Raw genomic sequence first — 22,392 nt, 5'->3', positions numbered from 1 at the left:
GTGGGTCAGACAGCCTTTGGGGCCAATTAAGGTTATGTTCTGGTGAAGGTCAGGTCAATGTGAGGCCAAATTAGGTCAAATTTAAAAGTTTATACTTCTGCATAAAATGGGTATTGATTCGATGCAGCTGGTCACAGGGAGTCTAATGGTGGTCTTTTTTTGCGCTACATTGCTAAAAAAATGAGTTTGAAAATTTAACGTCATCAATTTTGAACAGTGTTTTCGCTATAACTTGGCCAAAAAAGAGGTATGAATCTCAAATTTGGTATATATGAATAGAAGGTGGGAGGGTCTATCATATATATTCCAGTTTTTCGAAATTTGAAAAACTTTTGTTTGTTTTTTTACTATTATATCCATCCAGAATTTTCAAAATCCAGAATTTTCAAAACACTGAGATAGCAATTTATAGCCCTGTTAATTTTACACCTTTTATGTTGGAACATTTATCTGTAACTTCAAAGCTGTAGGCCAGATAGCTTTTCCCGTGAAACCTTTGTTTGGGTCGAAAATGGCAGAACGTGACGTCATTCTGACGTCATTTGCTGCCAAACTATCATAGCCTCTAGAAAATGTATGGTAAAAATGTGTAAAATTTATGTCCGGAGGGGTCCTGAATGTTAAGTGACGATATCCGCAGTCGTTTAGGATATATCGACGGAAAAGAAGAGGGAGGGTCGTTTTGCCCCCCCCCCCGACATGGCGCGGGTTAACTCTGTTCTTTCTTAGGTTTGTCAGACTTTTATAGATGGGAATTCTAAGGATTTTCCAGCTGACAGAGACAGGTGATAGTGTTCACCCGTCACGTTTAGCATTTACCGATCGGTGTCAACAGACCAGCGACGCACCATATGCGCATCAGTGATAATGTCCAACATTCAATGTGTCGAAGCTAGTCGCTTCTATGCCATGCTTATTGCATATAACACCAATGAAGCGAGCCACTCGCAAACTGATGAATGGCGCATTAACCATCCTTTTATGCCATCCTTTCCAATCAATCGTAGCGCATTGAGCAAGTCTCTTTATTTAGGGATATATCACCTGCATCTTACATAACAAATATCACTATCAAATAAAAATGCAGTAGAGGGAATCTCGGTTTCAACTGGACATCCAATACCGATGATATTCGCGTGCCGTAGTGTCGCGTGTCTGTCCGAACAGACGTGCGAATATCCACGTGCCTCGCGTGATCCGTGACACCTCCTCTCCTCTCTAGCTGAAGGGTGGCAGCCAATAACCGTCGTACTTACCCATGGCCGTGAAAGAATTCACTCCATATGTCAGTACAACTGTCCCACAGGAGCGGAGAAGCAGCATCAATTTAAACCTACACGGCTGGAGATTGTTTTTGGCAATTGCTTGGAATGTGTTAGATATTGGGCGCTGATTTTTAGCATGTTTCACCTTTAATTCAGGACTTCTGTTGTGAACGACCCGCATTTTCAGGTCAGATCAGGTCAAGTCATTGACGCATGGTTTCGCCCGTGAAACTCAATTAAATTCTACACAGTGTTGAACGCAAGTACCTATAGCGATTCGAATTACAAAAGATAACTATGTTGTTGTTATTCATTTGGACGAAATCCAAAATCTATACAGAAGTTTACCAAGTGACTATTTTTGTTAGATTATGCTAAATCTACATTATGTAGTACAGCAAATGTTGCTAGTGCTGCAAACTTAGTCGGTACCGTAATACCAAGGTTCAAGCGACTATTATTTTATCAAACCAAGACTTTGAGGAAATAACAATGATGCCTCTTGGTTTGATAAAATAACAGTTGCCCGACAGACCTCAGTCAGTGTCTGCCTGGGTGTGAAACATCCCTTGCAGTCGGTGTGCCCTGAAGCTCTAATTAACGAAGTAGCTCTACCTGAAGGATTGTAAGCCTGATGTAGTATTTTTGCTTGCTAAGTATGTAGATGACATTCAGACGACTCATGGCGTAGACTTTGCTCCTATGTATCGCTTGAATAATTATTGATGCGAGCAACAATTATTCTCCTCCGTTTCACTTCATGGAGGCCCGTTACACTAATAAAGTTATGCAATGTGTGCTATCGTTTTCACTTTCAAATGAAGAGAACTTTATCAAGCTCGTTCACACCTGATGAACATAACGCAGAGAACTTTTAACAGCGATTCCGTAATGATCTCTAGCTTAGACAAAGTGCGATCCAAGCATGGTGAGCTAACTCTCGCCCTGGTAAGGGAAGCGTTGATGTGACCCCCCCCCCCCCCACTCCTGATATTTTTTGCGATACGCGCCGAGCTATCAGTCGGATCGTGCTGAAATTTTAAATAGCTTTTGGGGCATCCTTTACGCAACTACTGATAAAAATAAACGGTTTCAGTTCATGTCAGGTCACCGAGCTATGATGTCATAATAGGTACAGCCTCCGACCGTTTTTGACTAAATCGTACCTTCCGCGTAACTGGACGTGATCTCATCGACAAGAACGAAACTATTCCGTGTGACATACCTATGTCAGAATTTGACTGGACGTGAATATATACATTGTATTTACCTTTCTAAGCTCAACCAAGGTCAATGGCCTCGCATGTTCTCACGCTGACCTCCGTCTGGTTCAGTTTTCACCTAAATGCCTTCAAAACCGTTCCTTGACCTTTACAAGGTCAACCTAGGTCAGCTCTCGATATTCTCGACCGTCCTCGTCAGCGGCGGGTGTGACCTCCCGTGTTCCCGAGGAATACGTCACGCCAGTAATGACTGAAATGCAATCAACTAATACATCATTTTGTTACTAACTCGTTGAGAAACGTGGTAGTGAAAGTTTCATGTCGCTATCTTTCATAGATTCGCCAATATTGGCTAATTAATTTGGAAAATCACAGCTCTTCCCCGAAATTTGACCCTTGACCTGCCATAACTGGGTCAAATATTGAAATAGGGTCAAAAAATATACCACCAATCACGAGTACTCGTTGAGAGCAATCGACTGGTCTTCGTTGTGAGGCGCTACCACGCTTAGTTACGAAACGACAGGGGGTTGCATCGACCCCCCTCCCCCCTGGCAGGCCGCGTTATGAAAAATGTCATGCCAGGGCGAGGATTAGTGTCTGTTTCAGATATCCTCTTACACCTACATCGTCGCCGGCTGACTGTTCGTCCGTCCTGCTCGTCCACCCCGACCCCTTGCTGCCATCATCTCCTGTCGCTGCCGCCACTACCGTAGCTGCTTTCAGGCGGCGAGGTACCTCTCTCGTTGGTCTGAAGAGTGACGTTTGATATACCCAGTCTGAGTTCCGCGTAACCGTCTACTGAATACGTCGCGGAATTCGGCATGGATCGAATGATTGTGTCTGGGTGGTTACCCTATAGGGGAACTATTCTGGTTCCGTCTGTATAGCAGCTTGGCTTACGTATAGTGGGCGTCTGCCACATTCTCGTAGATACACTATGGCGATGTGGATGTGCATGTGATAGGTGCTAAGGTGTTGGAGTAGTTTTACCGATTAGTTTCTTTTAATGCTAGATTAGTGGTAGAGATGCGAATGGGAAAGACGTGTATACAACGATGCCGTACCATTTCTTGTTGACGGTATGTGGAGTGTGGACCAATGAGGCATGGCAATGTGCAAAGCATTTGCACGTCCATGTTCTACCAGACAGCTTACTGCGTGCAATGATGCGTTCGTTCTTTAATGTTGTCCGTCATATCTGCCCCTCATGTCGTGCTTCCGCCATCTCCGCTCACCATTGAAACACATGACAATAGATGGTATGCTGGCGCGTATATTGGCTGCTATAATCTGGCTCCTGTTACGCCTGATAGGGATCAGATCTTTACCGAGTTCGACGGTCCGTAGAGAGCTGTCGCTACCCCGCAGAACACTGACAGCTCAATCAACGCGGGACAGCCGTTCCACCCCGGGGCCGCGCACGCGCACCAGGCCGGCGCTGAACCCGAGTGCGACCGGTGCCGGTGGCCGGAGTACGCCCAGCCCCACCGCGGCGTACCCCGCACCCAGAGCCGGCATCGGCAGCAGTCGGGTTGCCGGGCAGGCTGCTACTTCAGAGACCCGTCCTGTCTGCGCCGAAACGAGCGTTTATAACATGGCGTACAGTACTTTTATCGTACGAGTCTGACCAGGAACTGCCACCTTCGACGGCTGATCACTGGCGCGGAACCGGGCGGCGAAGTTCGCCGCATAAATTCTAAACGGCTCTTTATGTTTATGACTCGGAGCGGGGTTAAAGGCGCGTTTATATGCCCATGGCTTCCAAAATGGCTAACAGAGGCGGCAGCGTCGCCATGTGTTAGCGCATGAGACGTGGTGTCATTAGCTTCTGTGAAGATACGGGTATATATAATTTAAAGTTGGCATGTTATCACTCGAGACGACTTCGGCGACGTTTTCACCTCCGGCGGATCAGCGGGCCACCGTAGACGGGTGTCTCCTGAAACGACACAAACATCTGTCAGCGGTCATAAAATGTCACATCAGTCAGCTGTGCAGTAACCAACACAAATAACTGTCAGCGATCTCAAGCAATTGTGAGATCAGTCACCTGCCAGCGATCAATTTAAAGGCTCAAACGTCTGTCAGCGATGCCAAAAAAACTGCCAGTGATCTCATGAAACTGACAGCGATCAACAGCGGTTTAAGCAACTGTTCGCGATCACAAACATGTCTAGGTTAGTAATTTGAAGATAAACTGTCAGAGATCGCATACAATGGTATGCTACCTTCCAATGCCTATTTTTCAGTCTCCGCATTTCATTTTTTTCTGAATAAGTGTAGAGCAAGTCCCACAAATGCAGACACATAATGCATTCTTTTTTGACAATTATTATCATGCGTTCTTTTTTCAACTATGACACTACGAGGAGACAACTTGAGGCCTGGTTGTAGACGATTGTTCTTTCTGTACACCGGGTTCTACGCTAATCATGTCAAAGCGATGCGTTCAGTCACTCTGAACCCCTGGGTGGTTTGTTTTCTGGCCACGTGTCGGTGATAAACTGGACTCCGGCCTTATTTCGCTCGGCTCTGTGATGCCACTGACGACCGCCGCCATATGTCGCCGTTCACAGAAAACGGTGTCTCCCAGCTGAGGCCGGATTAGTTGGCGACACGGTCAGAGCGAACCGAGTCAGCGCAGTGGCGCGCAAGGTGTGGCTGCTGGCTCAGCCACCGACCATACTGGGCAGAGTGGGGTGGGCAGGAACAGTTGTCACCCGCCAGCAGTCCACGCCCACGCCTTTCGTGCAAGCGCGGACGGCCACAAAATTATGGATGAGGTCCTGGTAATTAACTTCAATTGAGTTAGAATCATCAAGTTTTTTGGGAGGGGGTGGATATTAGACGTCATATGGCTCCTCAACCTTTGGCCGTTTCCGTGCCCTTAAGCTGAAATTGACGATGTCTTTTAGCACTGTAAGCACTGGTGGGCGCAGTGGAAGGGAGGTGCACTGGGGGGAGCACCGGATTATTCCCTCGTATGATTCTACCTTCAATCCACAAAAGATCATTGTTAATTTTACATAATCATTTATCTACATTTACCTGCTTGTTCTAAAATTAGCCTGAGGCTACTGATTTAGTACTTCATTTTACAAGATGATAGGCTTCCGTTTTTCTTCGTCTTTTCGAGCTATCTAGGGCATTATGATCCCATTCCCGCGTGGGCACAGGTCAATTCCACACTCATAAATGTTAGTGGACGAAGAATTCGCATTTTATAGTGCATGAGGTTACCAGGAGCAGCGTTCAGATAAAATTGTCGCTTGTCTTTATCGAATTGAGCCGCAGAAAACTGAAGTATTTTATATCCCATGGGTGAAATTTTATTTGAAATGTCGTTACAAGTAATATTTCTAAGGGTTCACCAAAAAAAAACTTATCTGGTGGCGATGAACATCTCTGGTTATTTTAATTGTTTCATTAGTTCTACGAATGACCCTTGGCTTTGATCTTTACTCGCAGGTCTGTTCCGTGCGTAAGAACTTTTAGCGCCTAGTGATGAGTAATTGAATCTGCTGAGAATCCATAAAGCCGCTAGCGAGAATCGATTTCTGCGCCAGAGTGGAGGGTATCGTTAACTTGAAATGTTGACTGCTAACGTTGCAGCTACTAGAAGATGTGTATCAACGGTCTAGGCATTCTCACCTCATCAACTTCAATGGTGTCGAAATACGCTGGTTCCGAGGCCCGCTTTCCAAACCTGTGGAGCAGAGCACGTGTAAGAAGTGGGTTGCCAGCACTTCATTTGTGTTCCCACGTATGCCAATGCACGGTCATCCGAGCATCAAGATACACTTCAAACTGTCACGAGATTCTTCATGAAAGTCATTTGTAAGACAATGATTCAGGAAAATGATGAATTAATCAACTAAAAATGTGCAAAATTGTTTTAATTTTTCTTAAGCTCTGCTGCACGTATAATTGACATGCATCAAGTACCTACAATTTATGTCGGAGTCAATGACAGCAATATCGTGCATTGCAGCAATTGTTCTATTGCGTCAATTTTAACCAGCATCGCTTGGTCCTCACTTCAAGCTGCCCACAGTTAAGGGCTGTCTACACAGAATATGTGGTGTAATGGAGATCGATGAACCAAAACAAAACGGTGACAATCGGAGTTCTACGGACAAAAGCCAAGGATGGGCGTAATGGTATTTTAAAAGAAATCGACGAGCCAGACTTGTAAGGAAATAAAAACCATGATCCATAAGGATTGCATTCCTTTTGCTGGCCCCGTAGTGAGCGTTTCAGTAAAAGGTCATATTTCTTCACAAATCCAGAATTACGTAATTGCCTAGACATTTCAGGTCATCCCCAAAAAAGTATCTAATACTGCACAAATAATTGTTAGAGTGCTAAATCCAACATTGGTTTTGATTCAACACTTGGGAAATCACGTACAAGGAACATATATGCGCTGTGCGCAGTGGACAATGGACGTATAGATGTAGCTGAAGACATACAGACAAATAAATGCGTAGCAGGAAGTTCAGATGGCCACGAAGTAAAACTTTACATAAGCACAACAATGGACATAGCTGAAACATCCATGGAAAGAGTTTCGTCAGATGAATTGCCGATTTCCATAATCAATAGCATATTGTTGACGTCACAGACATGGAGGCACCGTAGCTGACGTCACAGCAGCAGCATGAAGAGCTTTCAGCTTCCACCAGGTGCTACGGACCCGAAGATCACGATAGAAATTCGGCCGCCAACACACGCGGCTGCTGCCGAACCGCCGAGCGAGCTGGCGTCACAAGATGTCGAGCTGACGTCACAATGAGAGGCTGGATGACGTCACCTGAGGGACTGCACACTGCATGGTGGCCTACCTGGGCCTGCTGCGGTGAGAAAACTCCCTGTCAATCGCCAGGAGGCGCCTGTAGAGGTCAGCACGCAGCGAGAAGGGGGAGGATCGCTTCACGACGTCTGCACCGTAATCGGCTTCACTGTGCAACACGGGAACGAGATGTAACAGACCATAGAGGGCATGGATGGGGCAGTGAAGAACACAGAGGCCTCAGTCTGTATGTGCAGTTACAGACCCATCGGGCACGGGTGGGGCAGTGACAGACCCAGAGGGAGCCGCACTCTGTCCGCCAGGATGCAGACGATCAAAGAGCACACCGAGGGGCACCGGCTTCTCGTCAGACACAGGTAAGTAACTAAATATTTACGGGACAGTGAAGACCCAGCAAGCACCGCTGCACTATCAGCGGGAACTCTGCTCGGTGTGAGGAGGGAGGGGCATGAGTTACAGACTCAGCGAGACTGCTCGGTTTTGGAGAGAGAGAGAGAGAGAGAGAGAGAGAGAGAGAGAGAGAGAGAGAGAGAGAGAGAGAGAGAGAGAGGGAGAGAGAGGGAGAGGAGCAGTGGCAGACTCAGCGAGAACTCTCTACAGTGTGGAGTGGGGAGGGGCGCTGTCAGCTTCACCGGACACTGCTGCACTCTCAGCGGGAACTCTGCTTCGTGTGTGTGTGTGTGGGGGGGGGGGCACTGCCATCCCCATCGCCCATTGCTGCCGGACTTCACCCAGTACGTGGAATGAACGGGAACAAACAGCTTGGAGCGTATGCTGGTCGCTGCCGCAGTTACATCAGATGTTGCTATCGTATGTTGTATCTGATTAAATTCTAGTTCAGCAAATTTTTCACTCACTGTCATGCACGGCAAATTAACCTACACGTCAAACTGACATTCTTATCGCAAGTTTATTCTTTATTAAATACTCTGCAAAATTCATGGCATCTATAATGAAGCATAAATCCATACTATCGCCCCGGCAATAGGCTACCTGAATCGAGTCCATCTGAGCAGTACCTGTTGCCGAGCTTGCTACTCGTCCGTGAAGCAGCTAAAGAAAACTACTTAGATGCCCGGTTTAAATTGCATATCATAAGAGCATGCATAAGTATCAACACCGGTCCCTGCGCTGAGTCTCTCCTTCCTAGCGTCAGTCCCCACGGAAGGAGCTCTGGGAGCACATCGGGGGCTGCCCATATAACAAATACTACCCTTACGACACAAACCACTTCAATGAAGTTAACCTAAGTTAGTTTCTAGAGTAAAACTATTTTCAATTAGGTATATTAACGTGTTCATTATTTGAGTCTGGACGGGAGAGACGCTGGCGCTAAAAGCGGCCCGTCATCGTATCACGGTAGCGGTGGTTCCCGCTCTGTAGGGTGTGAACTGGTGTCAGTGAAGTCACCTTGATTGTCTGCCGCCTCGGAGCGACAGCTGCTATTGAAATGACCCGCATCGGTACGGTACTCGGCCGGATTGAAGGTTGGAGTGATTCACCATGTCGGCACAGGTCTTTGAGAGTCACAAGAGAGCTTCAGTGTTTTGTAAATACATATCAATAGAATAAAAAAGGAAAAGCAATGCAAGTGCTTTTCCATATTTCATTGTTAATTCTGAATGTAAAGTCGAAACATAATTAAATTGTTTGGCTGCTTTTTATCCGTATGCTGGCAGCAGCCCGCATATGTCTTGGGTTCATGGCCGACATATATAAACGATCGATCCATGCTGGGGAGCGTTTATGGCATATTTCTCCCTTCCTAGTCCCTAGACAGTATGTAGTAATTAGTATTTACGGTAGACAGGCTCCTTATCCTAATCGAGGACATGTCATCCATTGGTAAAAGAGCAGCCATCTAAGCAATATGCCGTATTTGTTTGTGCGAACAAAAACTCAATTAATCCATCCATCTATAATCGATAGTCAATGGCTATAGCATGCCAATGTCATTATTGTCGATGTTCAGTAATATACGTGGTGGGAGCTGATTGAAACACAGCAGAGACTGCCAGCTAATGAGCTAGACTTTATCGGCATGAGTACGTTGCAATGCGATTTGCAGATTCGTCGAAATGTCATTAATTTTGGTCGCTGTGGAAGGAGTTATTGTCCCAAATACTACACCCTTCGATTTACCAGTGAGTTAAATGGTTTCAACAAGTCATTTCTGAGCGCATCAGTTTTTAATGCCTTAACGAGAAAAGCGAACCCCTAAATTGATCACTTTGTTTTATGTTTGCCCAATCGCTACCAATCAGAGTCTAGGGATGATTTCTGCTCTGCAGCATTGCAGATTTTCTCTAAAATAGTAAGACACAAACATTTCCTGAGTGGAAGCGTCTGGAATCTTTTAAGCCGCCACGAAGTTCGTTGTGCCATTGAAGAGCCTCACAGCTGTTACAACTCCACGGCACAATTTCTTACACATCTTCTGGGATTAGCGCCTCGGTTAGATGACTGCACACGGCAAGCGAATACAGCAGCCAGACGCTTGAATAGTTTCCAAAGCAACCAATAGATGGCTCTGCCTGACTGACGCCTGGCGCATGCTGCACCGCCATACTTTTGTAGCTTCCAAAGCGGCCCATAGATGGCTCTGCCTGTCGGCTGCCTAGTGCCTAACGTCTGGCGCATGCTGCATCGCTAAACTTCTGTAGTTTCCATAGCGGCCTATAGATGACTGCCTGTCTTGCGCCTGGCGCATGCTACACCGCCGTACTTCTGCAGCTTTTAAAGCGGCCCATAGATGACTCTGCATGTCTAACGCCTGGCACATGCTGTACCGCCGTGCTTTTGCAGCTTATAAAACGCCAAACGGTCAATAGATGGCCCCGCATTAGGTCAAGTAAAAACATCCCATGTAAGCCATCAGCGCGATGAAAGCTCCACTGCTTTCTGCAGCAGGCGCCCCGGCCCCACTTCTCAACCTTAGCTCGTAAAGCTATGAATATGGAGCGCGAGCTGAGCATCTGCTCGTCCATGTGGCGTGCTCTTGACGTCTTTATCTTCCTTGCAGCTCTTTACCGGCCTGGATTCCACCTTTGACAGCAGGGAATGATGGCTGATAGCGCAGTAAAACCCCAAGAGATGATAAAATGCTCACAAAGTCATCGTCTCATATCTGATGCAGATCGCTGCTAGTCCAGGAGGTGGCATTAGAAGTGGTTGTTACGCGAACGGGCCACTTAAACTGGCAAGGGGCTGAGAATGAATATGACAGAAGCAGATTCAAAGTTCTCGACAGTTTTCACACAGCATGTCTGATCCACTTAGCTGACTTGGGCAACGAGCCTTGGTCACGAGTTGTAATCTCATGAGAACGATAAAGCGAGCTGCTTTTCAAAACGTTCCGGATAATTTACATATATAGTATATATGTTACAGGCAATGTGTGGAATCAGGCATTCTATAGAATGCCTAGGCATTCTATAGAATGCCTGACCGACCAGGCATTCTATAGAATCCCTAGGTATTCTATAGAATCCCTGACTGCTTAGGCATTCTATAGAATGCCTGGCTTAAGCTCCCAGGCATTCTATAGAATGCCTAAGTATTTTGATTGTCCGAAACACACTTCGAAAATTAGGGGTCAGTGGCAGTAATGCTATTTGTTTACCTAATTTTCATTGTTGGCCTAGGCCGGTCGTCACCTCACACCATTTCAGGCAATGAGCTGAGAGGAAGCGAGGGAGGTATTGGGCTATGCCGACCACCAAATGGTGCGCCGCAAGCAGCAGCTGATCCAATTCCGTTGGCACGGGAGAGCCACGGCGCAAGGCACGCGGGAGAGTCACAGGCCAACCAGTCGCTTAAACGGTTACCCTCGGATGATTATGCTGCTACAGATACGAAGCTGCATTAGAAGAGTGTTGGCTGGGAGGGTGGACCGTAGGCTTGAATCGAAAGTGATTGCGAATGACGATGGCTTTGTTCTGATGTTAGAAATGAAGGTGAAAAATACACCAAAGGTCACATTTTATGTCGTCATAAGCACTTCGTGTAACGACTCTCAATATACATACATGGACAGCTCAGCCTACACCGTAATGTCAGGGAATAACCTGAATAAATGGTTCATTATTCCACGTCTGGGCGGTGGCCCGGCCGTAACAAGAGCCGGATTAGGTGTTGTTCGATCTCCCCTTCCCGCTTGACTTCTGGGCCATGCGGTATTCGAAAGGTCGTCAAAGACTCAAAATTATGAAATTTTACTTCAGTTCTTCTTTGGCAGTGTTCGAAAGGGTGCCATTTCTAAAACAAATAGCTAAGCCATTTTTTAGGTCAGCCCAATTTTTGTCCATTTTTGGCTCGTAGCCGTTTTCCTCCAGTTTGACCTTAAATCAATTCCTTAGAAGGCAAACACCTCCAAAAATGGACGATTTGTCAATTTTTTCTGTGTATTTTTTTTTACCAAAGGCGTTTCCGATATTGACATTACCACCATCGTCTTTCTAGCGTTAAGATAAATACTCTGTACTCTCAGAATGAAATCCTGATACAATTTGACCTAATAAGGTCAGATTGAATACCTGACCGGAAAATTTGACTGAATGAACATTTGAGTCAAATGATTTGGCTGAATGAACATAAATAGCTGAACGCAAGGTAGCCTGGCAGAAAATAATAATGTTACATGTCGGTCTGTGCTCATAATCGTATACAACATACACTTATATGTTGGAAAGATTCGTGTATTTCCTAGGCATTCTAAAGAATGCCTGAAAATCAGGCATTCTTTAGAATGCCTAGGGATTCTATAGAATCCCTGGTGGGTCAGGCATTCTATAGAATACCTAGGGATTCTATAGAATGCCTGGTCGGTCAGGCATTCTATAGAATGCCTAGGCATTCTATAGAATGCCTAGGCATTCTATAGAATGCCTGATTCCACACATTGCCTGTAACATATACACTTGCAAAATATTTTGGAAAGCTTTTCTATTTACAAAAACAGCACGACTAAAATCTAAAAACTATATGAAGGCCTGGCTATATCATTTAAGGATACTTGTAAGAGAAAATCATAGAATAAAAAAAAAACATGATTAGAATCGAAATGGGTCTACTAGCCTTCGCATTTGCATCAGTATGCTGCAAGTGGGTAGTCAAATAGTTGAGCAAAAAAAAAACAATGCCAAAAAGCTGAGACGCTCTCATTCGTTATCGATCAACCAAAAGTCGCTACCAATGTCAACAGAAGTCGCTATTCTTTTTTTCTTGTTTGTGTGGTCGACTTTTTACGAAGGGAATAAGGATTGATGTATTACGCCATTCTACCAGTGTCCTGTCAATGAACGGTGCTCACCTGGGCCGCGCCACATTGGAGTAGTAGTCGTCTAGTTTCCGGAGGAAGGTGAGGGTCTTGGCCATGTCCTCCCTGTCTCGTGTGTAGCGGGCCATGTTTGGCCGGGCGTCGGCGAGCCGGAGCAGATCTAGGGCGCACACGGCGATTACCAGCAGCGCCAGGAGCTGGCGCACCCTCTGCGGAGAGAAAACACACGGGCGTCTGACGGGAGCACACTTAGAGAGCACAGTGTAACTACAGAGCACTCACGTAGCACTAACTGAGTAGTGAGTACATCTATAGAGCATGGTACACCCGGAGAGCACAGCACCCCCACATAGGACGGAACTCCGAGGGTAAAGGGAGGAAATACGCCCACACAAGATAGCCACGCCCACACTCTCATCACCGGGAGGCAACAGCAGCGGCAGCGGCAAAGCTATCAATTTTCAATGACATCTCATCGCTTCTTTCGCGTCACTGTTGTTGCATATATCAGGCGACACAAGCAATGACCATCGCCCCCTGTCGCGCTGAACCCACGCCCGTCGCTCGCTGCAGTACCGGCCGATGGAAAGCAGTGTCTGCCGGTGACGGGGAGACACCGGCCGTCGCTGCGACGCACTGATTGAAATGCTGGCCGACGGCTGACGGTGGCCGCGAGGAGACAGCGGCGCCAATGACGCCCCCAGATGGGACTGACCGGGGCTCGGGACGCCCGCGGCGCCCCGAGCTGTGATGGAGTGTCGGCTGACGGAGGGTCAGACGGCCGACCAATGTGATGTGATGAGCCGCGGCGCCGTCACCGCGGCGGGTGAGTCAGAGTGTTTCCGCTGTGCTGGGTCAGCCCAAATAGCTACCAACATCCTGCTCCTCACGTCAGACGTAGCTGTGCTGTCATTATTTTATCTTGGTAATGCTGCAATGGAAAGATGTAATAAGCTACCTTACGGCAAATTGTGAAGGATTTCATTTTTAAATAACCTTCTTGCCTAGGTATATCTTGCAAACGTCGGATGTCTTCAACGCAATACACCATCCGTAATGACAGAGAAGAAGGAGAGAGAGAGAGAGAGAGAGAGAGAGAGAGAGAGAGAGAGAGAGAGAGAAAGAGAAAGAAAGAGAGAGAGAGAGAAAGAGAGAGAGAGAGAGAAAGAGAAAGAAAGAGAGAGAGAAAGAGAGAGAGAGAGAGAGAGAGAGAGAGAGAGAGAGAGAGAGAGAGAGAGAGAGAGAGAGAGAGAGAGAGAGAGAGAGAGAGAGAGAGAGAGAGAGAGAGAGAGAGAGAGAGAGAGAGAGAGAGAGAGAGAGAGAGAGAGAGAGAGAGATGGGCCATTGGTCATTGGTATGATGATGTGTATCCTTTTTAATTAAATTTCTAAACGCATTACCAAAATACATGCTGCTGTATGATTGAGATAAAGCGCGCCAGCATTTGAGCATGACAGCTACATGGAACTTTCATCTAACCAAATTGATCTTGTGACGGATGACCTGGATCATTTTGAACCGTCGCCAAACGGCGTCTCTTGGGAAGAATGAACTGCACGCACATTGAAGAGTGTCATGTTACCTGTCGAGGTTGAGCGCCTCCGACCATGCCCGCATGGGGGGCCACCGACCCCCCACCCCCCCCCCCCCCCCCACCCCCACCGTAGGGGATGATAGGGGGTGCCGACCCTATACCGCTCTCATGACAGTGACGGCCGCACATGTTCGCAGCTGCATGAACTCACACCATAGTACATGCGGGTACATGCATTCGGTGGACCCAGGGTGAATTAAGTATGACAGTTATTGGGCAGCTCGGCAGGAAAGGCGTTTATTTATTGGACTCTGTTGAACCACGATCCTAAGCTTGACCTTCCCCTGACAAATGTGTCCTCACATACACTGTTTATTTACAATAATGAGTGTAGCGTTTCCGAGAACACACGATTGCTGTTGCACTTCTGCATAATAGAGCAAATGTAAATAATCTACTGATAGTGAAATTAACAATTGTTTGCGTCCAATCAATAAGTGAACTTATGGCTTATTATATTATCCTGTTATGCTACGATAAGAGAGGCATTAATTATTGCATGGCCTTAACCCTCGCCGGACCTATTGGTTTTCTACATACGCGCCGGCCGAGGGGGGGGGGGGGGCGGGTACGACCCCCCCTGGCCGTTTCGCCCCTGGTGGAGCTAGCGCGTCGCGGAAAAAAACGAGCGTGTGCGCCGTTACAAGACGCAGAGATTGGTACCCGATTTTAAGGTCCTAGGTCAACCGGTGACCTCTGAGGTCAGGTCAAGTGCCCCAGGGTACGGTTCAGTTTTTGGTGAATAACTTCGCAAAAAACGGCCGTAGAGCGCCGATTTTGGCAGCATCGTGTTCGCCTCGCTCAGGCGCGTCGAATGATATACTTTTTGTCCGGGTCAGGTCAACTTGGGGTGTTGACCTCAGGTCAAGGTCAGGTCAGCACCCCCAGGTCACGAAGTTGGTCGAAAGAGGTCATGTCGCATATCATTCGATTCGGCAGGCCTTCCTGAGTCCATTGGTGCCTTCCCCGACTCGCTAGCTCAATTTGATCAAGAGTTATTGACGAAAAACTAATTTGACCTTGATGACGTCATAAATGACGTCACGCAAGGTCAACATTGCAAAAGTGACGCATCTAACCTTGCAAGGAGTGCATCAAATCACGATTCTGTGTGCTTGAGATAGTTGGAGATCGTTCCCGGCGCCAGAATAGCAGTTTTCATTTTTCCCCATTGACTTATAATGGTGAGGTCACGAAAATGACCTGACCTCATATGACCTTTAGGAAAAATCCGAGATATACAAGTTGTGGGACTCATAATGGATACTAGATCCTGCAAGTTTCATTTCCCTGTGACATCTCCTCTGGCAGTGAGGGCGTTGCGAAGTTGCGACATCTGAAGACCGTGCAGAGGTTCACTTATGACGTCATAGGTCAGTGACCTGACCTGACCCAAAAATGCGGTTGGTGTCAAAAGATGCGGCTTGGATCAAAGGTCAGGTATGCCAAGTTTCAGCTCTCTATCGCCAGCGTGTTTGGAGCTATCGCGAAAAAACCCTATGGGGGGGGCGGCACCCGCCCCCCCCCCTCGGCCGGCGAGGGTTAAGGCCAACAGTGGCGGCCTACTCATACAGAAGTAAATCGTATTTCTGTATTTATCCATCTTGAACGCGCTTATCGGAAGGGTAATTCCACGAAAGCATAATGTTGTGGACATATTTCACAAATTTACCTTTAGTTTTACACCTTGCTATCCTTTTTACGGCACGTAGACATCGCAAGGAAAATGTGTCTTAGCGCAAGATGTGATAGCTGATCATACAACCTTACGTTTTTCCAAAAGACGCAAGGATTTAGATCAAGCGGAGTAGGAGTTTTACTGTTGAGCCTCAAGTGTGGGCAATAGCTGAGACCAGTTGTCATCCTCCGTCCTCGGAGTGTCAGAAGGCTCGCCGCCCGGTGTCGTTGGCCACAAAAGGCCACGGGGCCGAGCGGAGTCCTCAGGGCACCAGTGCGTGAAATAAGACCCGCCCGCCAGCCGAGCCGCCTTTTGGCAAAAGAGCGGACATCGTGGGCGATGAGTTGTCAAGTGGCCGGGAAACTTCCCTGTCAGCCACTCCCATTTTTCACCTGTCTCATCACGCTGAAAAGCGTCCACCGAATCGATTTGCCAACAGCCGAGCATAATGTGGTCGATGCTCTTCTGATAATTGAGGAGTGTTAGGTGGAGAACAGCAATATATCAAGCTCACGCCTAACTGCTGCAGAGACGACCAGCGCTGTCAAATCTATTCAATATGACTAAACAATTTAATTATATTTAATTTCATTGATACATGTCTTGGGCTCAGCGGGAACCTTAAAACAGGTATATCAGCAGATTTGAAACTCAATACAATTAACATGATTTGCAACACTTTGAGTGTGGGCGAGAGCAAAGATGAATGCTAAAGAAGCATAAGTTATGAAGAAATGTTACAAGGAAAATGCACAAAAGAACAAAGATTGTTATTTTGTTTATTATTGCGTAAACTAAAAAGACAATAATTGAGTACACGCATATGGCAGTAAACGGTATTGCATTCGATGGCATTCGATATTGCATGAATAGTTGGCTATGTTTGGTCATAGCTTGATAAATAGATAGTGCAGTAAAATGTAATAGCTAAGTGTAACAAATAGTTATTCATTACACCTTGTTTGGGTGAATAACCAACATTCTGTGAGTGTGCACAATGCATTTCGCGCTCGCAACAATTTAAATTAACCTTATGTTCTTTACAGATTTAAATTTAATGCCGCAAATCATATACAGTTAAAACGTAATTTTGAACATTGCTCCTAGGATATTTTTGTTTCTAGCATGTATAAGTTGTGTAAAGTATTTCAAAGTAGAAAATGAAACAAAAAATAAACAGTTATAGGTACATATATCAACAAAGTCGAGGCATGAATTAGGATCGAATTCCTAGCCCATTCCACCCCGTCACCGTTGAAAAATGTTTCGTTACCTCTTGTGCCTTTGCCGGCTTTGCACTCGCACTATTCCGGTAGGTAGTTCCTGCACAGGCTATTTTGCATTGAGTAGCTCTGGGTGATATCATTGAGCCGTGAACTATGTCCAGCTGCATGCTCCTAGTGTATGTGAGTGGGTGAGAAGGATTTTCACCCCACTCTCACCGCGCTGGGGCCACTTTACGACTGTGGGTTTGGCTTTGCTCGATAAGGATAAAATCGCCTCAATCCACTCGGACGTCGCTGAGCCGCGAAATGAAAGGCAGTATGAAGTTTAACTAAATGTCATGCCAACGCGAACTGACCAAATCCTCACAACACCTCGAGCCGGGAAGCTGAGCTCGGAGAGAGTCCAATATCGGCCGCCGTTCATCTTCCCTGGCCTGGAGGGACCGGTCTCAGCCTCGATAACCCATTCTTGCCCTCCACTGCAGTCGGGTTCACGTATTGTGCTAGTCTACTACACCGCACGGAGCATCGGCTGTGTGGCCCTGTAAACAGTTTACTGGGAGCTTTGTATGGGGGAACCAGACAGCTTTGAGGAATGTCTGCAACTCTTCAGGCGGAATCGCTGTTAGGAGGTGTCGTTATTTACGGCCCAAACTGTGTATCGGCGCGTGAAGCTTCGAGGAACGACGAGTCACTTTTAGCAATGACCTCCGGTGCCGGGACAGAAATAATTTCATGGACCGTCGAACTCCTGAGACGAATTCTGGTATAAAATGTGAGTCAGTGGTGCAGCCACCCGGCACATATGGTGTAGATCATTTCAGAAAACTGGACATCAGCTGCTTTTAGGGGACAGTCGTCCACACATGCCAATAAATATGATGCCCAGCTCAGTGACACAGATGTTGACAGTGACGGCAATAGCCGTTTTCACGATGGGCTATCCGGCGCGTGCACCTAATTTGACCAAATCTGCACCTCATCTCTTTAACAGCAAATATCTTTATTTTATGACTTTATTTCAGTGTTTTAATCGATGATGCTCTCGGATAATATGACAAAGCAGCCATATAAGCAATTAGTACAACCCTAGCTGATAGCTATGTACTAAGAGACACACTGAACCTCATTTGACCAAATCTGCACCTAATCTGCACCAGATGTGCACCAAATGTGTACCAGATGGCCGTCGTGAAAGTGGCTAATATGTAGCTCGTGAGATCATCTAACAAAAAATTTTCTTTATGTAAATACAGAACCCCTAAAAACGTTATCAGGCGGTCAGATGAACAAAAACGTTTACCAATGCATCATATTAGGAATGTTTGTGCGCGCATGTAACGTGTAGATACTTAGACGTAAAAAATTGTCTCTCAGTGCGTATACATATAACGCAGGATAGCATGGGCTCATGGAGTAGATTATCTTGATGGAAGGAATATTTTTATGTCCATATGATTGTAAGACCTTTTGGCTCGCTCTAAGGAATAAAATTTATTCCAAGCGAAATCGCCATCTCACTCCAAAGACCAAACAACCAGTTTGACAGCGACTTAGAGACTTCACCAGACACATTTATGTCAACGTCGCTCCTTGGTCCTCTGGCTATTGCTGGGCTCAAACTAAACTGAGACAACAAACTCCACAAATCGTCATTCAAAAGTTGTTCCCGAGTGTCTGAGGCTACATACTTAAAATGGATGGCCGTGAGTTAGGGCAGCTGTTATCACGCCAGTCAACACGCGACCAAACCGCGGAAGGGAGCGCAAAACTGCAGGTCGCAAACTGGAGCCCCAGTGCTAGCGAGATTGAACTACTGGCTGATGGTGAGCTGGTAAGACGCATCTGCTCATAGCGCTGTTGCATTGGCGAGCTTCAAATTTCAATAGCCTGAGCTGAGCGGTGGGTGGAACATTTCTTAGAGATTTGGCAGCATCAGCTGTTATGAATATGGAAATAAAACGAATACTTTTAAAAACTGACCGAGTGAATGGCATTTTGCAGGTGCAGTGGACACAAATTTTATTCATCTCTATCGCAACATAGGTATGTAGACACGGGTGTCTCCTACTATGAAGTTATCTTACAGCACCATAAGCTCTATACATCTGGAAATCACATTTACGTGAACAAAATAATTGCGCATCAATAACGGATGCTCGATAAAAGACCTGCTTCTAACGCACATTGATGTGTCTGCGGCAAGTTTCTGGTTTGGCATTCCCTGGTAATAGCTATGTAGCCTGAAGGTACATAGGTATAGTGACACGAATGCTGGAAGACCACTACCGGAGCGTCAACAGATAGGTTGGTGTTTGTTTAATTTATCTGAGTTGGTCTTTGTAAGGTGAACCTTTGTGCTTTGTGAATTAGTGGTTTGTGTTTTGCTTGCAATGATGTCAAATGACCTTGAACATAATTGATTTCTCATTGACGACTACATAACGTATGCCAGGTTTCTTAGTTATATGCATTGATTGAAATGTAACTACAATTACATGTGGTATACTTTGCACCCGTGGGCAGCAAAATAATAACACACAGCACAAGGTGCCGCAGCCAATGATGTCTTACACTCGAACTAGACTCTTGTTTCGTCACAATACATTATGTCATTGAAGTTCTTTGATAAGTAAGAGACTTGGCTCTTACCTACTTCTATCCTTAACTCTTTATCAGAGAAACAGCTCACAGGCTAGAAAAATAGTGAGTGATGAGAAACAAATGATTCAAACTTCATGTCAATGCTATAAATGGCTTGGCAGCAGCCCACACGTGCTCTAAGGAGCCTCGAACCATTTTAGCAACTGAACAAATGTGTTGCGGTTCACTGGTTCTGTTACGATCGCTAGCTCACACAAAACGGTGCTCGACGAGCTGGACTTGCGAGCACATGCAGTCGATAACAATGATTGTGCGTCAATCCCAGTCTAGGAATATTCACCGGAACGTCAATGGGCGTGTTCTGACCAAACTAAGAATGCCCACTACAGAACTCAGTTCTTTGGATGAAAAAAAAATGCTGCATCCATCTGACACGTGAGAAATAAACAGAATTAATTCAGTTACTTCAGACCATCGGCAGCTCCTGTGTATAATAAGGAGGACTTATACGGTATGCTGGAGCGTTAAAAAAAAAAATCCTTAGGAAATTGTGAAGTCAGAGAAGCATCTTATAACTACTGAAACCACACAACAGCGTATGAGTCATAAAAATCCAGTAAATCCAGATGATTTTTTTTTTTTAAATCAATCTTATGTCAGACAATTTTTCGGCCTTCAAACTCTCCTGGCAACACCTGAATGCACTTCCAAAATATCAAATTGTTTAAATGCATATGTTGCAATTATTTGTTATGCATGCGCACTGTACATTTTGTGCAATAAATGACTTTAGGAAAAGGGTGTGTGCATCGCGCAATAAGCATATGGCTCCAAAGAATGCCCATCATGCGCGACGCGTCGTTGAATGAAGCATTAGCAATTTATATTGGAATGTTTATGAAAAAATTACGAAGAATACTCAATGAACTGACGTGTATGTTGCTGTGACTGATGGATACCATACATCTGAAAGACTTTTTGAGCGGTTGGACACTGGCTTATGTGATGATAACATCCTAAATAAACGATGTTCTATACCAAAGTAGCTCAGTAAGACAATTGTAGAAGTAACAAGTTGATGAAGACTTGACTCCAAAGAAATCGTTGAGGTCATAGCTTGACGACTAGTATTTCATACTTCCACCCTAAATTTCGGTACATTGTTGGTTTCATGACCCCTCTCGGCTCTCTGATGTATTTCATGTTCTTTATTCGGCATTTAGTTAATAGTTCTAACCATTTACCAAAAAGTTAGTTTTTCCGTGACTGAGTGTCTATGGTTTTTTTTTGCGAAGTCTGGTTTGGTCTTGGTTCCTCGACTTTCTGAAATTGACTCCACCGGACGGTAAATCCGCCCTCCGGACCGTGGGTAGCGCGGGGCCGGTGGTCGCACACTCACCGACGGCATGGCTGGGCTCTATCGGCGGCGGCGAGGCTGACTGTCGGCGCTGACCGTCCGACACCGGGAGCCCGCTGGCGCGCACTGGCCTCCCTCCGCCGGGGCACGGAGCCGTCGCCCTCCACCGCCGCCCTCCGCCGCCCGCCGCCGCAGCGCCGCCCGCCGCCCGCCGCCGCCCGCGCAGTCCAACCCGCTCCCTCCGCGCTCAGCGCCCTGACATCACTGCACGCAAACTACGGTAATCAAGTCAAACGATCGCACAAAACCGCACCGATCGCTCGTCGCAATATCCGTTAATTAACAACTGAAGACGGTACAGGGTGATTCTATATAGGGACAGCAATTAACCAGTACTGCATTAAACCCGATCGGCGAGCACGCCTTAGACCCGGTATCTGTGTCGAGAAGAAGCGAAAGAGCGCAATTTATCGGGAACCCCGTCGTTATTGTCACGTCTCCAGGTTTCCACGAAGCGCGAGATTATTTCCGGCCCCTTCCCTAAAACGGTATGTGTTCTTTGTTCTTTATTCTTGGCATTTGCTCGATACAGGTGAAATAAGATTAAACATAGGTACATGAACTGCTAATCCCTCAGTCAGAGCGAAAATGTCACCACTGGGGGCAAATAATACCAGAAATGCCATGCACCAATTTTTGTGATAAGCACATTAAAAAAGCGGATACGTAGGCGAAGCATGGGTGCAATGCAAGACCCTTTATATGTCCGGGTTAATTTTGCTGTTAGGTAGTTTTCATGTTATTTACCTTACATCAAACTTTTCCCGCTCAACAATACCTATTGGTACATAGCAGTTCGTTGATAGTTCAGCCCTTTCAACTTTCAAGCGACCCAGTCCAGCTCCATGTCCCTCATATTTCTTTTACGTCTTCATCTCAACCAATATGCTGATTGCTGCATATCCTCGGGACATATTAACGGTTTTCCTCACCCTGATTCTCATCCATTACGCATGCCCCGTCCCCCAGATTCCCTTTATTGACGGTCACCGGTGCGGCGAGAGCAGCTCTTATTGCCGGCACTGTTGGAGAATCCGCCTAAGAGGGCTACAACCCACTTTGGCTTTACAGAACTTATGTTGGTCAGAGAGAGCACAAGCAAGGAAATAAGGTCTCGTTTTAGAATCTATGTTCAAAGTCTGATGTGGACACTCGGAGATTGGCACAGGTCCCTCCGAGGTCAGCGTGGGATCTGTATGGAGACCGATGTTTTTTTTTTGTACCTGAGGCCTATGTAGGGCCCTCGACATGGGGTCCACATGAACAAGCGCTGGTTCAGGAGGCGGTACTG

General features: G+C 46.3%; 1 protein-coding gene across 1 annotated transcript; it reads right to left on the bottom strand.

The window, feature by feature from the left end:
- Positions 1 to 3,748: 3,748 nt before the first annotated feature.
- On the bottom strand, positions 3,749 to 21,270 carry LOC122368281 (neuropeptide F-like). The gene is made up of 4 exons (XM_043342077.1): positions 21,084 to 21,270; positions 12,616 to 12,791; positions 6,143 to 6,197; positions 3,749 to 4,430 (listed from the first exon to the last, which is right to left on the bottom strand). The coding sequence occupies exons 1-4, from the start codon at positions 21,090 to 21,092 to the stop codon at positions 4,389 to 4,391; spliced, it is 282 nt and encodes a 93-aa protein (XP_043198012.1). The 5' UTR covers positions 21,093 to 21,270; the 3' UTR covers positions 3,749 to 4,388.
- Positions 21,271 to 22,392: the final 1,122 nt, after the last annotated feature.

Source organism: Amphibalanus amphitrite, unplaced genomic scaffold (genome assembly GCF_019059575.1).
Source record: "Amphibalanus amphitrite isolate SeventyFive unplaced genomic scaffold, NRLGWU_Aamphi_draft 000936F_arrow, whole genome shotgun sequence".
NCBI lineage: Eukaryota > Metazoa > Arthropoda > Thecostraca > Balanomorpha > Balanidae > Amphibalanus > Amphibalanus amphitrite.
Note: the sequence above shows the minus strand (reverse complement) of the source record. Positions and strands in the feature narration are given on the sequence as shown.